The following is a 12998-nucleotide window of genomic DNA, read 5'->3' as shown; positions in this document are numbered from 1 at the left end:
TTATAATCTTTCCCCTACTTCATTTTAAAGTTGGTATTTACACTTTAGTTCTCCTTTTACATATCTTTTATTTTTAAATAATCTCTACATTTTATTTGTCTATCACCTATAGAAAGCTTTATTTTGTGTTTGACCTACCTTTTATCTTCCACCATTCATGCCCACTTTCCTCCACCTATCCCTCCCTGAGACTCACAGCTTAATTATACATCAACAAGGCTAATGTTTACATCCACAACCAGGCCCTTCTCTTTGAAGACTGTTGGAAACTCAAACGTTGTGACATTGTTGTGACTGTGAAACTCAATTTTGGACATGGGGATCACACACCTCATAAAGTAGCTTTTTCCCAGTGATAAATTCTTTCAAGAAGTAAACAATGTTTCAATACCTCAATCTACAGTACCTGTAACTTTCAGCTTTTCAGCCCCAATGGTAATCTCATCTTCATCTGCAGAGAACAGCACCCTGCCATCTTCACTTGCTCTCACTTCAAATCTTTTACACTGAGCTTCCACAGCATCAGCTCCTATGGTCAGAGGAAAGGTTTAAAAATGAAACTGGTAAGCAGGAAATCATCAATATGTATTTTTAGAAAGATAAGAGAAATGCATATATTATTAGTTTATCTCTGCAATATGTTTTCACCCAAATTAATATTTTTAATTGTTATACTTTTCAGTAGCTTGTACAATTTGGAAGAATATTGCTGGGCTAAAATGGCTGGGCATACATCTGACATCTAAATGTCTGATGTGATCCGAAAAATGTTTGTGGGGTTAGCTAGTTCAAAACTCTGTATATAAACAAGGAGAGACAATGTCTGCTTTGTTCTTGGTTGCAGCCTGAAAATGGGGCATTACACTGGCACCTGCTGCAGGCTCAATAAATACTTATGGACTGAGTGACTCGTGTTTTCTCTCTACGAGCAGAAAATAGTGCCCATGCCTGCCGCATCACAAGATAAAGCATTGTTTAGCTGTGAAACTTTAGTTAGTTTACATTCCAGAGTCTAATATTGAAATTTGTTCACCCTTTACTATCACTGAATGTGAACCCTTTAATAATCTTGCATGCATATATATATTTATGTATATGTGTTTATGTGCTCCCCAACATGTCTTCTAATAAAATGTTTTCTTGATTTGTTAAAATATAATATTAAATAAATATAATTACAATATAGAATTGAAATCTATTTTCAATTTTTTGGATACTTTTTCGTATTAATCCATTCACAGACTACAAACCCATTCCCCATATTTGGAAAACACAATTCCTGTGAGCGTTTGGAGGGCTTCAGTAAGAAGATAAAACAGGTCAGAGGGGCAGGAGTTGTTACTTCCATAACATTTATTTGTTTTCACGTATGGATCTATATCTTCCCCTCTTGTTAATATTTGGAACATCCCTCCTCTGCCATATACTTACATTAGAAACTTTTGCAAGTTACAATCTAGCTCAGTCAGGGACCTAGGCATAAAACACTCTGTGTATACTTCTTCTCATTTATTTTAGCATGTGCTAGAAACTCAATGTTTGTGTCTCCCCAAAATTCATACATTGAAATGTTGACCCCCAGTGTAGTGCTGTTAGGAGGCTAGGCCTCTACAAGGTAATCTGGCCATTAGTGTGGAGCCCTTGTGAATGGGATTAGTGCCCTTATAAAAGGACATCAAGAGTGCACTCTCTCTGCAGTCCTCCAAGGGAGGACACAGTGACAATTTGGTTGTCTGTGAGCCAGTAGGAGGCCTCTCACCGGATCTGTTGGTACCTAGATGTTGGAATCCCCAGTCTCCAGAACCGTGACAACTTTATTTTTGTTGTTTAAGTCACTCATTCAAAGGTATTTAATTATGGCAGCCTAAACTAAGAAAATGTATTGCCATTATTTATTAAATACTAGAGACCTGGTGCCTGGATTCATGCACTGGTGGAGTCCCTCGGCCTGCAGGAATCAGGCTGAAACCAGCTCTCCAACATCCCCCAAGGGGCCCTGGATTGCAAGAAGGCACAGGCCAGGCCGAGGGAACCCACCGGTGCACGGTGCACGATTGGGGCTGGGAAGGGGCCGAAGGAGGGCTCCAGGGCGTGTCTAGCCCTTCTCACCCAGTCCCTATTGGCCAGATCCCAGCAGCAAGCTAACCTACCAATTGGAGCGTCTGCCCCCTGGTGGTCAGTGCATGGCATAGCAACTGGTCAGTAGAACACATAGCACATTAGGCTTTTATTATATAGGATATGACCCTCTGAAATTGAAAACATGAAATCATCATTGTATTCCAAAATATCCTCTAAATTTAAAATTGTGTCTGGTTTCCAGTGGGTGCTTAGTGGGAAAATGTTAGGTAGTTAAATTCTAGACTTAAGCTTACTTTTCTTTCCTTAGTCTTCAGCCCTACACCCAATCCTAGCCCATTGGCTTTAGTAACTTAAACCTTACCATCACCATAGCTTCTGAGGATCACTGAACAAGAGGAAAAAGTTAATCCCAAACCCTGATAACATGTGGGATAACTCTCTGAAAATAAGATGTATTTGATTTTTACATTCTGTAACTACATACATTTTTTCAGGACAACATAGAAAATTTGAAAAGCTGCTATGACAACCTCATAGGCTGTCAAGTTTAAAACAGCATGAATTATATTTTAAAATCAGTTCTTTACCTTTCTTTAAAACAAAGAACTTTCCTTACAGAATTTAATGACAATATTGAAAACAACTATGGAAGACCTATTGTTCTTCATAATAGTCACTGCATTTGGTCTTCGAAAAGTTATTTCAGCAGCCTGCATTCAGTTGAATGTGTTTTCTTCAAATTATGGTCTACATTGTTCTTTGAATTTTTGAACATAGTAATAAAACTGGGTAATATTTGAAAAAATGTCAAGTCCAATGTATTGATAAATGTGAATTGTGAATTTTGTGGCCTCTATGTTTTAATCTCTCTTCAAGGAACTCAGGCATATATTAAATATAAACTTTCTGAAGGATATTATAGCTATTATGCACATAAAACTTTAACATATATATTATGTTACTTCCTTCACATATACTTAATTATTGGGTGAATTGATCTGTACAATATATCACTGACTTAAATGATATTGAGGTGCATTAGATCACTACACACTACATACACACTTACTTACATTCATACCTACATATATATAAGCAATATATACACACACTAGCAAAGCTATTCTTGGCATAATAGTTAATGTCATTATGTAAGAGATGCTTTATTAATATAAAAATGCAATATTGTATGTCATAAACTATTAGAACTGTAAGTAAAGTATCTGGGTATGACAAGGTGAGTTGAAATCTTAATTTATTAAATTTAAATAAGCAAAGCAACTAAGTGAATGCACCTGGAATAGAAGAGAAGCATCTAGGTTAAAAAATGCATGCAGAATTATTAAAATGTATACACAAATTATTATTGCAGACTACACTTTATTAAACATATTAGTGTAATGACAGTAGACAAAATTGCAAGCAATTAGCAATGCATTGATAGCAAATGAACATTCACTTCAGAAAATAATTTTGAATATATTGTACTTCTGTACATTGCTTTTCTTTTCTGCAAATGAAAACCAATAAATATATGCAGTTGAGCATATATTACATTGTTGTGAATGTTTATGCTTAAATTTAGTATATTAGGCTATATAAAACTAAATTTATTACATCCTAACATGCACTGTGTTGTCTTATTCTGTTTTTTAAGTTCCTGGCATCACAGGTTCTCCAGGTTGGGTCCACTTAGGATCCAGTGTACACAGGAGAGGTGATGTCCAGTTCAATTGTATCTCATCTGGTGAGGCCTCCAGTGTTGCCAGAGAGCAATGTGCCTGAAGACTCTGGGTAAGGAGTTCCATTTCCTTAAATAGATCATAAAAGATGGGGTTGTTCAGGCACTTCTATATTTTATTAGTTATCTTAAACACCAACTCACTAACTAAAGTATGGAAACTAAATGTTTCTTTAGGTATATCTCTGAGGAAATTTATTCTAGCAACTTCAAAATCAAACAAAGAGCAGTCAGGGATAGAAGAAGCGAGAATTGGCAGGAAAAAGAGAGACCATATATAAGCAAAAGAATAGGTTCCATAAAAATATTGAAGAGTTCAATCCATATCCAAATATTTTCTCTAGTTCATTTAATGTTCTATGTATTCTTCACAAAGAAACAAACCAAAATAACAACTATGCTAATTTCTTTGTTACCTTGGGATACTGTTCCATTGCCTTTTAAAATATCCACATTTCTTACAATCATATTCAGTAGCCAAAGGCATGTTTTGATGGGAAGTAGAGAGGCTCTAATAATTTATCTATTGTCTTTGAATTTCTACATTGAATCAGTCATACACATGAATTGGAAAATTTTATTCAATAGAAATCTCCAAAGGTGCTAAAATAATATATTACCACTAGAGGCCCAGTACACGGATTCGTGCACTGGTGTGGTCCCTCAGCCTGGCCTGTGCCCTCTCATAATCTGGAACCCCTCAGGGGATGTTAGGCTACCAGTTTCAACCCAATCCCTGCAGGCCAGGCCGAGGGACCCCACCTCATGCACCGGGCTGGTTTCGGCCAATCCTGCACCAGGCCTTTACTATGCATATAAGATCTTTGGTTAATCTTTTTCCCCCTACTCCCTCCCCCCTTCCCCTCTTCCCTCTGAGATTCATCAGTCTGTTCCATGTTTCCATGCCTCTGCCCTTTGGTGGTCAGTGAGCATCATAGCTACCGGTTGAACAGTCAAATGGTTGCTTAGGCTTTTATATATATAGATAGGGCCATATGGTATGATTTAGTACTGATTTAAAGAAAATAAGGCAAAGATCAAAATGAGTATGTCTGATCATCTCTACTGTGCTTTCCTCAAGCATATCATAATGGACCTTTTGTCTGTATAACTGCAATTTTATATGTCTGTCAATACTTTCTAGGTCTTGAAAATGAGTGTTATTAAATGACTAGAAATCCCCATGAGAAAAACAAAAACAAGATTCAATATACTCAACTAAATTCGGTGTTCTAAAAGTCCTGATTTAGAATTATCGTGGGCCAAACAAAACAAAATTGGAAATAAAAAATGAAGCTGCTTTAATGAAATATAGATATAAAGAGGCCCTGTACTTTATTTTATTTCACACTATGTGTGTCCTTACAAACTTCATGGGAAATGTTCTCCAAGTGTACTTGAGGAGGGGAGGAGAAGCAGAATACGGAAGAGGTCACCAGGGCCAGGCTGGAATCTGCAATTCTCACAGGATCCTGCCAGAGATCAGTTTTACCCCACACTCCCCCTGCTTCCCCAGCACGCGCGCGCTCACACACATACACACGCACACACACACACAGGAACTGTCTTCTGCTTTGGAATCAGAGGAGGAGCCATTCTCCTCCAGCAAATAAGGTTGCTACAAAAACTCTGATGTTACATTCTCCATTGTATTACTACTTGAGACTTCCACCCCATGTCTGGACCAGTGCATAACAATTCCTCAATAAAAATTTCTTTTAAACTTTAATGAATTCCAATTCTTCCCATCATTTGTACTTCAGTGCTTTGTTAATCACACCCTCGCCTACCTATACATCCTACAATTACATATTATTGGCCCCCTTCATCCTTTTTAAAAGTTATGAAAAACTTACACATATAAAGATTATATAAATATGTTACCAACCACACAGACAAGTAAATAAGTATTATTAACAACATAGATAAAATATTCAATGCAACCTTTCCTTAATCACATGTCCCTGCCTTCCCTGGGGAGCTCCAATGTCAACATTATATTGAAATTAGTTTCCATCACTGTCATTTTATAACTGTACTACTTATGTATTCTTAAAACAGTTTTTAAAATTGGCATGTTTTGAATTATATATATGTATACACACATACCTTTCTAGTACTTATATTTTTTGGTGACTAGGTTTTTTGCATTCAACATTAAATTTGTTAGATTCATCTATTTCAATACATGTATCTCCAGTTTATTCATATTCACTGTTTTATTCTATCACTAGAGGCCTGTTGCAAGAAGAGATTCGTGCAATAGGCCTTCCCTTCCCTTGGCTGCTGGCACCAGTTTCCTCCTGCACTCGAGACCCAGGCCTTTGCTCTGGCTGGGCTCCAGTCGGAGCCGCCCTGGAGCCATCAGGCTTCGCTGCTCAGCAGGCCCCTGGCCGTGAGGCCTCTATGCTCCACCTGGCACCGAGGCCCTGTGGTCTCGCTGCTCCGCCAGCCCCGGGGCCCTGTGGCCTCGTTGCTCCACCAGCCCCAGGGCTATGTGGCCTCGCTGCTCCGCCTGGCGCCGGGGCCATGAGGCTTCACTGCTCTGCCGATCCCAGGGCCGTGAGGCCTCTCTTCTCTGCCAGCCCTGGGGCCGTGCTGCCTCTCTGCTCTGCCGATCCCAGGGCCGTGAGGCCTCGCTGCCCCACCAGCCCCGGGGCCATGATGCCTCACTGCTCTGCCAGGCGCCGGGCCCATGAGGCCTCAATGCTCTGGCCTGGGTCGTCAGACTTCACTCCACCGCTTGGGACCTAGTATGCAAATAACCATCTTTGTTGGTGGTTAATTTGCATATCATGCTGATTAGCCAATGGGAAGCGTAGCAAAGTTACAGTCAATTACCATGTTCGTCTATTATTAGGTAAGATATGGACAGAGCACAGGTCAATGATCCATTTTCCACTGATAATCTTTTAGGTTGTTTCTGGCATATCAAAATTAGTAATAATGATGCTGTAAATCTTTGTACAAGATTGCTTCTATACTTTGGCAAGAATTTTCTAGGGCATATATTTGGGTGTGAGATAGTAGAAAATGGACTTCAAATGTAGATAACAAAAAGTTATTTTTCAAACTGATTTTATCAATTAACATACCTCACAGAGAACATGAGAGTTCCTGTAGCTCTGCATTTTTGCAAACACTCATTGTTATCTGACTTCAATATTTTTGCCAACCTGAGCATGTAAGAGATATGCCACTATGGTTTCAATGTACAATTCCTTGATTACTGTTGGAATAAATATCATTTAAATACCACTTATTTTCAGTCTTACAGACAATAGATTCCTCACAGTCAGTCCCTGGGGCCACTGGGGCTGACTCTTTAGAAGTGGTCCATTTCTTTGAGTGGTGTTATTTTCTCTGACTAAATCAAGTAATTCATGCATAAGCACCGACTGAAACACTCTCCTGATTTTTGCACTAAGTTTTGAAAGAGGCACATTCTTCTTTTCAGATCACAGACACTGACCATGACATAAACTTGAAGCTTTTAAGTCAAGCTCCCATGTGGAAAAAGTCTGCCTGAGAATTCATTCAATCCACAGGAAAGGCACAGAAAGAGAAAGACAAGGACAGACAGACAATCCTGAATAATTGCTTAAACAACTGAGTACAGTCAGAGACAAACTAAGGTACCCCTGGACTTTCCAATGATATGAATAAATAAATTACCACGCCCATGTTGAATAGTGCATACATTGTGATTTGGCTTTCTTTTAGTTGCATTTTTATTACTCTTTATTTTCTTCTTCTTTATGTTTTTTTGTGCAGTCATTCTCTCTCTCTCTCTCTCTCTCTCTCTCTCTCTCTCTCTCTCTCAAATAGAAATCAATGCATCGTTACAAAAATTCATCAGTGTATAATTTAAACATATATATTTCTGAAATGATGCTGTTGAAAAGGCTACTATACTGAGCAAATTCTCTTATAGACATTTCTATTGGGCAAACTAGAGTTCTATTTAGGTTTTTATAAAACCTGGCCTTAAGTATAAATGTAATCTTTTACACTTATTTTCTTGTTATTTTGGTGATTAATAATAATAATAATACTTATAGACTACCTAGCCAACCATTTCCTAAACTACTATGGTATTTTTTTTTCCTGGGCCTGGTCTCTATGAACTTTAAGCATCAGGTAAAATCTATCTCTTTATTCCACTTATGTTGACCAAGTTGTTTAAGAGAAGTGAAAGTGAACATTTTGGCCTATTGTTTTGTGTAAGGGTCCCAATCAAACTATATATGTGCAAAATATTATGGTTTTTACATAGTATACAAACATAAAATTATAGCACTTCAAAACTGTATATGCCACAAAGTTTCTGGGTGACTTATTGTTCTTCAAAAATTGTTTACATCTTATATGCATTCATGTTCTTTCAGTTCATAAAGTTAAAATAGAAATAAAAAAGGCATATCGCATGCAGTGAATAAATGTTTTCTGATAGAATTATTATATCTGAGTGGAATCAATGAATGTTTGAGTAATGAGAAAGGCAATAGAGGAGATAAAATGGAATACTAAAAAGCAATCAGCTGATGAAACAGGGCAGAAATGGAAAATAAGATGATCAAAAATAGAAGAAGTAAAGAGAAAAGAGACAGCAAGGTGGTATATTTAAATGGAAAGACATCAACAATTACAGTCAAATATAAATGGGCAAGAATTAAACACTACAATAAAAATTTTACCATGTTGCCCACAGCATATCACAGTGTAGATTCCATTTGTAAGTAGGAGTGGGGCTTCAAACCAAAGAGACTGGGGAAAACATGCCATTGTCAGCAATCCTGGGAGAGACCAAGGGGTCTGATGCCACCTAACGGAAACCTTATTTTTTTTAATGTGTTGTTGTTTTTCATTTTTTTTCTTTATTGATTAAGGTATTACATATGTATTCTTATCCCCCTATGGGCCCCCCACCCCCGCCACTCATGCCCTCAACCCCCTGGTGTCTGTGTCCATTGGTTAGAATTATATGCATGCATACAAGTCCTTTGGTTGATCTCACTCCCTTCCCCCCACCCTCCCCTACCTTCCCTCTGAGGTTTGATGGTCTGATCAATGCATCTCTGTCTCTGGATCTGTTTTTGTTCATCAGTTTATGTTGTTCATTATATTCCACAAATGTGTGAGATCATGTGATATTTATCTTTCTCTGACTGACTTATTTTGCTTAGCATAATGTTCTCCAGTTCCATCCATGCTGTTGCAAATGGTAAGAACTCTTTTTTTTTTTTTTTTTTTTTTTTTTACCACAGCATAGTATTCCATTGCGGAAATGAAACACTGTTTTTTAATCCACTCATTTGCTGATGGACACTTAGGCTGTTTCCAAATCTTAGCTATTGTAAATTGTGCTGCTATGAACATAGGGATGCATATATCCTTTCTGATTGGTGTTTCTAGTTTCTTGGGATATATTCCTAGAAGTGAGATCACTGGGTCAAATAGGAGTTCCATTTTTAGTTTTTTTGAGGAAACTCCATACTGTTCTCCACAGTGGCTGCACCAGTCTGCATTCCCACCAGCAGTGCACAAGGGTTCCTTTTTCTCCACATCCTCGCCATCACTTGTCATTTGTTGATTTGTTGATGATAGCCATTCTCACAGGTGTGAGATGGTACCTCATTGTCATTTTGATTTGCATCTCTCAGAAGATCAGTGACTTTGAGCATGTTTTCATGTCTCTTGGCCTTCCTAAAGTCCTCTTTCTAAAAGTATCTATTTAGGTCCATTGCCTGTTTTTTTTATTGGGTTTTTATCTTTGTTAAGTTGTATGAGTTCCCTGTAAATGTTGGAGATTAAACCCTTATTGGTGATAACACTGGCAAATATGTTCTCCCATGCAGTGGGCTTTCTTGTAGTTTTGTTGATGGTTTCCTTTGCTGTACAGAAGCTTTTTATTTTGATGTAGTCCCATTTGTTTATTTTCTCTTTAGTTTCCACTGCCCTAGGAGCTGTATCGGTGAAGATATTGCTTTGGCATATGTCTGAGATTTTGCTGCCTGTGGATTCCTCTAATATAGACCACCAACTTACACCATACACAAAAGTAAACTGAAAATAGAAACCTTCTTTAGAGAGAAAACTCAAATAAGACGGTAATTTTGTTAATATTTACATATTAGCATTCAGTATTGTTTATGGGAGTATTAACTTTTAGAAGAATTTTAACTTTCATTCACGTAAATCAATTAATTTTTTTCTTCTGCAGCTTTTAATGCACAGTACACTCTGGAAGACCTTCTCCACAAAAGATCAGATGGCTCTTCTAACATATATTTTTTCCATATTTGTTTCAAATTTCAAATAAAACCATTACAGTTCTCCAAGGTCAATTTTTTGTTTTATTGTATAAAGTCGTAGGGATTTAACTCCTGCCGCTAAACTGTTAAACAATTAAGTCAACCTTCTGTGTTTAGTAATTCCCTTCTTACATCCCATTGATTTCACAGGATACTTTGAACTTATGTTGAGTTACTGTAGATACATGGGAACTTCCTAACTTCCTTGGTTTTCTATCCTGGTCTAGTTATTGTTTTTTATCTTTTTAGCCCCAAATTGTATTAGTTATTGTGCCTGTAATAGTTGACGTTACACATATTAAAATTCTCTTTGCTTTTCATTAAATTATATTGTTTGTAAATACTTTATCAAGTTGTAAAATACCCATTAGTATTCCCATTTGAATTGTTTTACATCTGTCAGTTAATTTTGTGGGAAACTGATAACTTTAATAAAGATGTATATTCTAGAGTTCAGATTTTTCATGTATATTTTCAATAAATAACAATGTAAAGTAGTACAATTAATATAAGGCATTATTCACTACTCATTTTTATGTTCATATAAAACATTCACATCTAGAATAATTTATTGTTACCAGAATTAATGAGTTGTTGGAATGTCAGAAAACTGAGAGAGAACAAATATAAAACCTTAATGTCCTGTCAGTGACTGGTTAAAGGGCCAGATGCTGTGGGTAATTTAATTGTGCTTATCGCCCAGCAGTAGTCTTGTGAATGTCATGACATGTGAAAGCACCTGCCCATGCCAATAAATCAAGCGATAGCACTCAATAACCTTTAGATGCTAGGATTAAATGTTACCTTGAGTGATCACTATCCAATAAAAATTATGGCACGTCTGAATAAATCTTTTCTGGTGGTTCTCTCATTAAGACATACTACTAATACTAGCAGCTAGCACATCTGTAGTACTTAATATGTGCCAAGAATGTCACTTCCATCAACTTATTCAATGATCAAAATAACAAGGCAAATATTATCATTATGCCCACCTAACAGTTAGGAATCTCAGACACAGAAAGGTGAACTTACTTGCCTAAATCACACAGTTGGTAAATGGATGCATGGGAATAAATCCCTGTAGCCTGTCTCCAGAGTCCTTGCTCTTCACTCAGATGCTTTTCTGCTTCCTCTGGCACTTTGAACTGATGCTGAACTCCCAGCAGCAGTTGAGTCCCTGAGATCCTATTAGTAGGACAAACTGAGGCCTCCATTGCAGGGCATTAAGGGTCACTTCCTTCCTCTCCACAGTCCTGTCTTCATACCTTCTTCATTCTCTTACCTGTGTACCTCTCAAAAGCACCCTCCTCTGTACTTCCTGCACCCAGATGGTCATCTTCTCCAGGAATCCCAAAGGAAGATGTGTTAAATTCATCCTTTATCCTCTAGACATACTTTACTTGCACCCATTCATCAGTTTATTTCTAATTTGCATCACAAAGCACATCTTTGATACCACGGTGTCACTCTGAGCTCAAACTTTTAAAGTGACTCTGCATAACAAATAATGTCCACAGTTTTTGGACTTATATGGAAAACGATACCACAGGGACCCTACCAGTTTTTCAAGTTTAAACCTGTACCAACTACCTGTTCTAACAAAGTAGATACTTTTTAAATTGAGTAGATTGTCACTTTAATGAATTTAGAAGTATATTTACAAGGGGATAGAAATACCAAGGACAAAAGAGAACTTTGGTGATAATGCCGTAAGTGGCAGAATTCTCCTTGTCAGCAGGTAAGATATCACTAGGGCATCTGATGGGTACAAACCAGGTGGCAGGTGCAGGGGAAAGAGCTGCAGCTCTGAAGCTAGGGGGATGCAGAAGTAGGGAGCTGGCACATAATTTAAATTTCCTAAGCGTGCCTTCCATGGCTTGGCACCAAAACACATGGTCACTGTTTGGTATGTCACATAGCTTTGTGCTTTTTGACATAAACCCCTACGTGAAAGCTCAGTTATGCTAAATAATATTTCTCTATTCTCATTCCTCTAACTGTGTCTGCTACACAGAAAGAAAAAAAAATAATAAATTCAGATCTATTGATGTTCTGACATGAAAGAGCTTTTATTATGTTGCTATACAAATTATAAAATGACCCAGGGGAAAAGAGGCACGATAAAGCAGAGAGTGGAAGGAGGCCAAAAAACCCATTTAAGATCATAATCATTATTAAATCATTTCTAATATCACATGACGTTCTTGCTTTGAAACACTTATTAGACTCTCAACACTGTTTATTCTTGTTACTTACACTGTGACCCCACTAACACTTTCCTTAACCCGTTACATTTTCTACACACAAGAAAATTCTTGGTGTATTTTGAAAAGGCACAAAGGAGTCATCACTTTCCATGCTCAGCCAGTGGCCTCGTGCTGTCTGTCTGACAGGAAACCAGCCTCACAGCATCTCTGCCTTTTAGATTCTGAACACACTTTTCTTTGAAACTATTTAATCCTAAGAACCATAAACTATGCAGTGGCGTCGGTTGAATTCTCAATAGTTTTACGTTGTTTGCCTTCATCGCCTTTGTTATCAATGCGATAGCAACAAATGAATCCCAGAGTTAATTTCTATTTTCACTGAGCTTTGAGGAGGTTATTCAAAAGCAGGGGTGATCTGTTTAATGTTGCATTAAAAAAAGGGGCTCTTCTAAATGACCAGTTGCTTATGGGTGAGAAAACAGAAACAGGAGCTGTATTTTGAAGGGAAGCTGATGAGCTTCAGTGAAATTCAAAAACAAACAAACAAGCAAAAAGAAAGCCTCTGTGTGACCCTGTTAACTTCACAGGAAACACGCAAATTTGGTCAGAGTGGCTGCTGCATTTTGTTCACAGCAGCCGCGGCTTATGAGA

The 12998-nt window shown here is 37.6% G+C and overlaps 1 protein-coding gene across 2 annotated transcripts in view; it reads right to left on the bottom strand.

Moving 5' to 3' along the window:
• The window catches only part of SGCZ (sarcoglycan zeta), a 644756-nt gene that overhangs the window by 50267 nt on the left and 581491 nt on the right, over nucleotides 1-12998 (bottom strand). For both annotated transcript variants that reach the window (XM_081085121.1, XM_081085122.1), the window contains one exon: nucleotides 407-529. In XM_081085121.1, the coding sequence (XP_080941247.1) occupies nucleotides 407-529 (123 nt within the window). The remainder of the gene's footprint in view (nucleotides 1-406; nucleotides 530-12998) is intronic.

This window comes from Myotis nattereri (genome assembly GCF_964212035.1).
Source record: "Myotis nattereri genome assembly, chromosome: 2".
Classification (NCBI taxonomy): Eukaryota; Metazoa; Chordata; class Mammalia; order Chiroptera; family Vespertilionidae; genus Myotis; species Myotis nattereri.
This window is presented reverse-complemented; position numbering and strand designations above follow the sequence as displayed.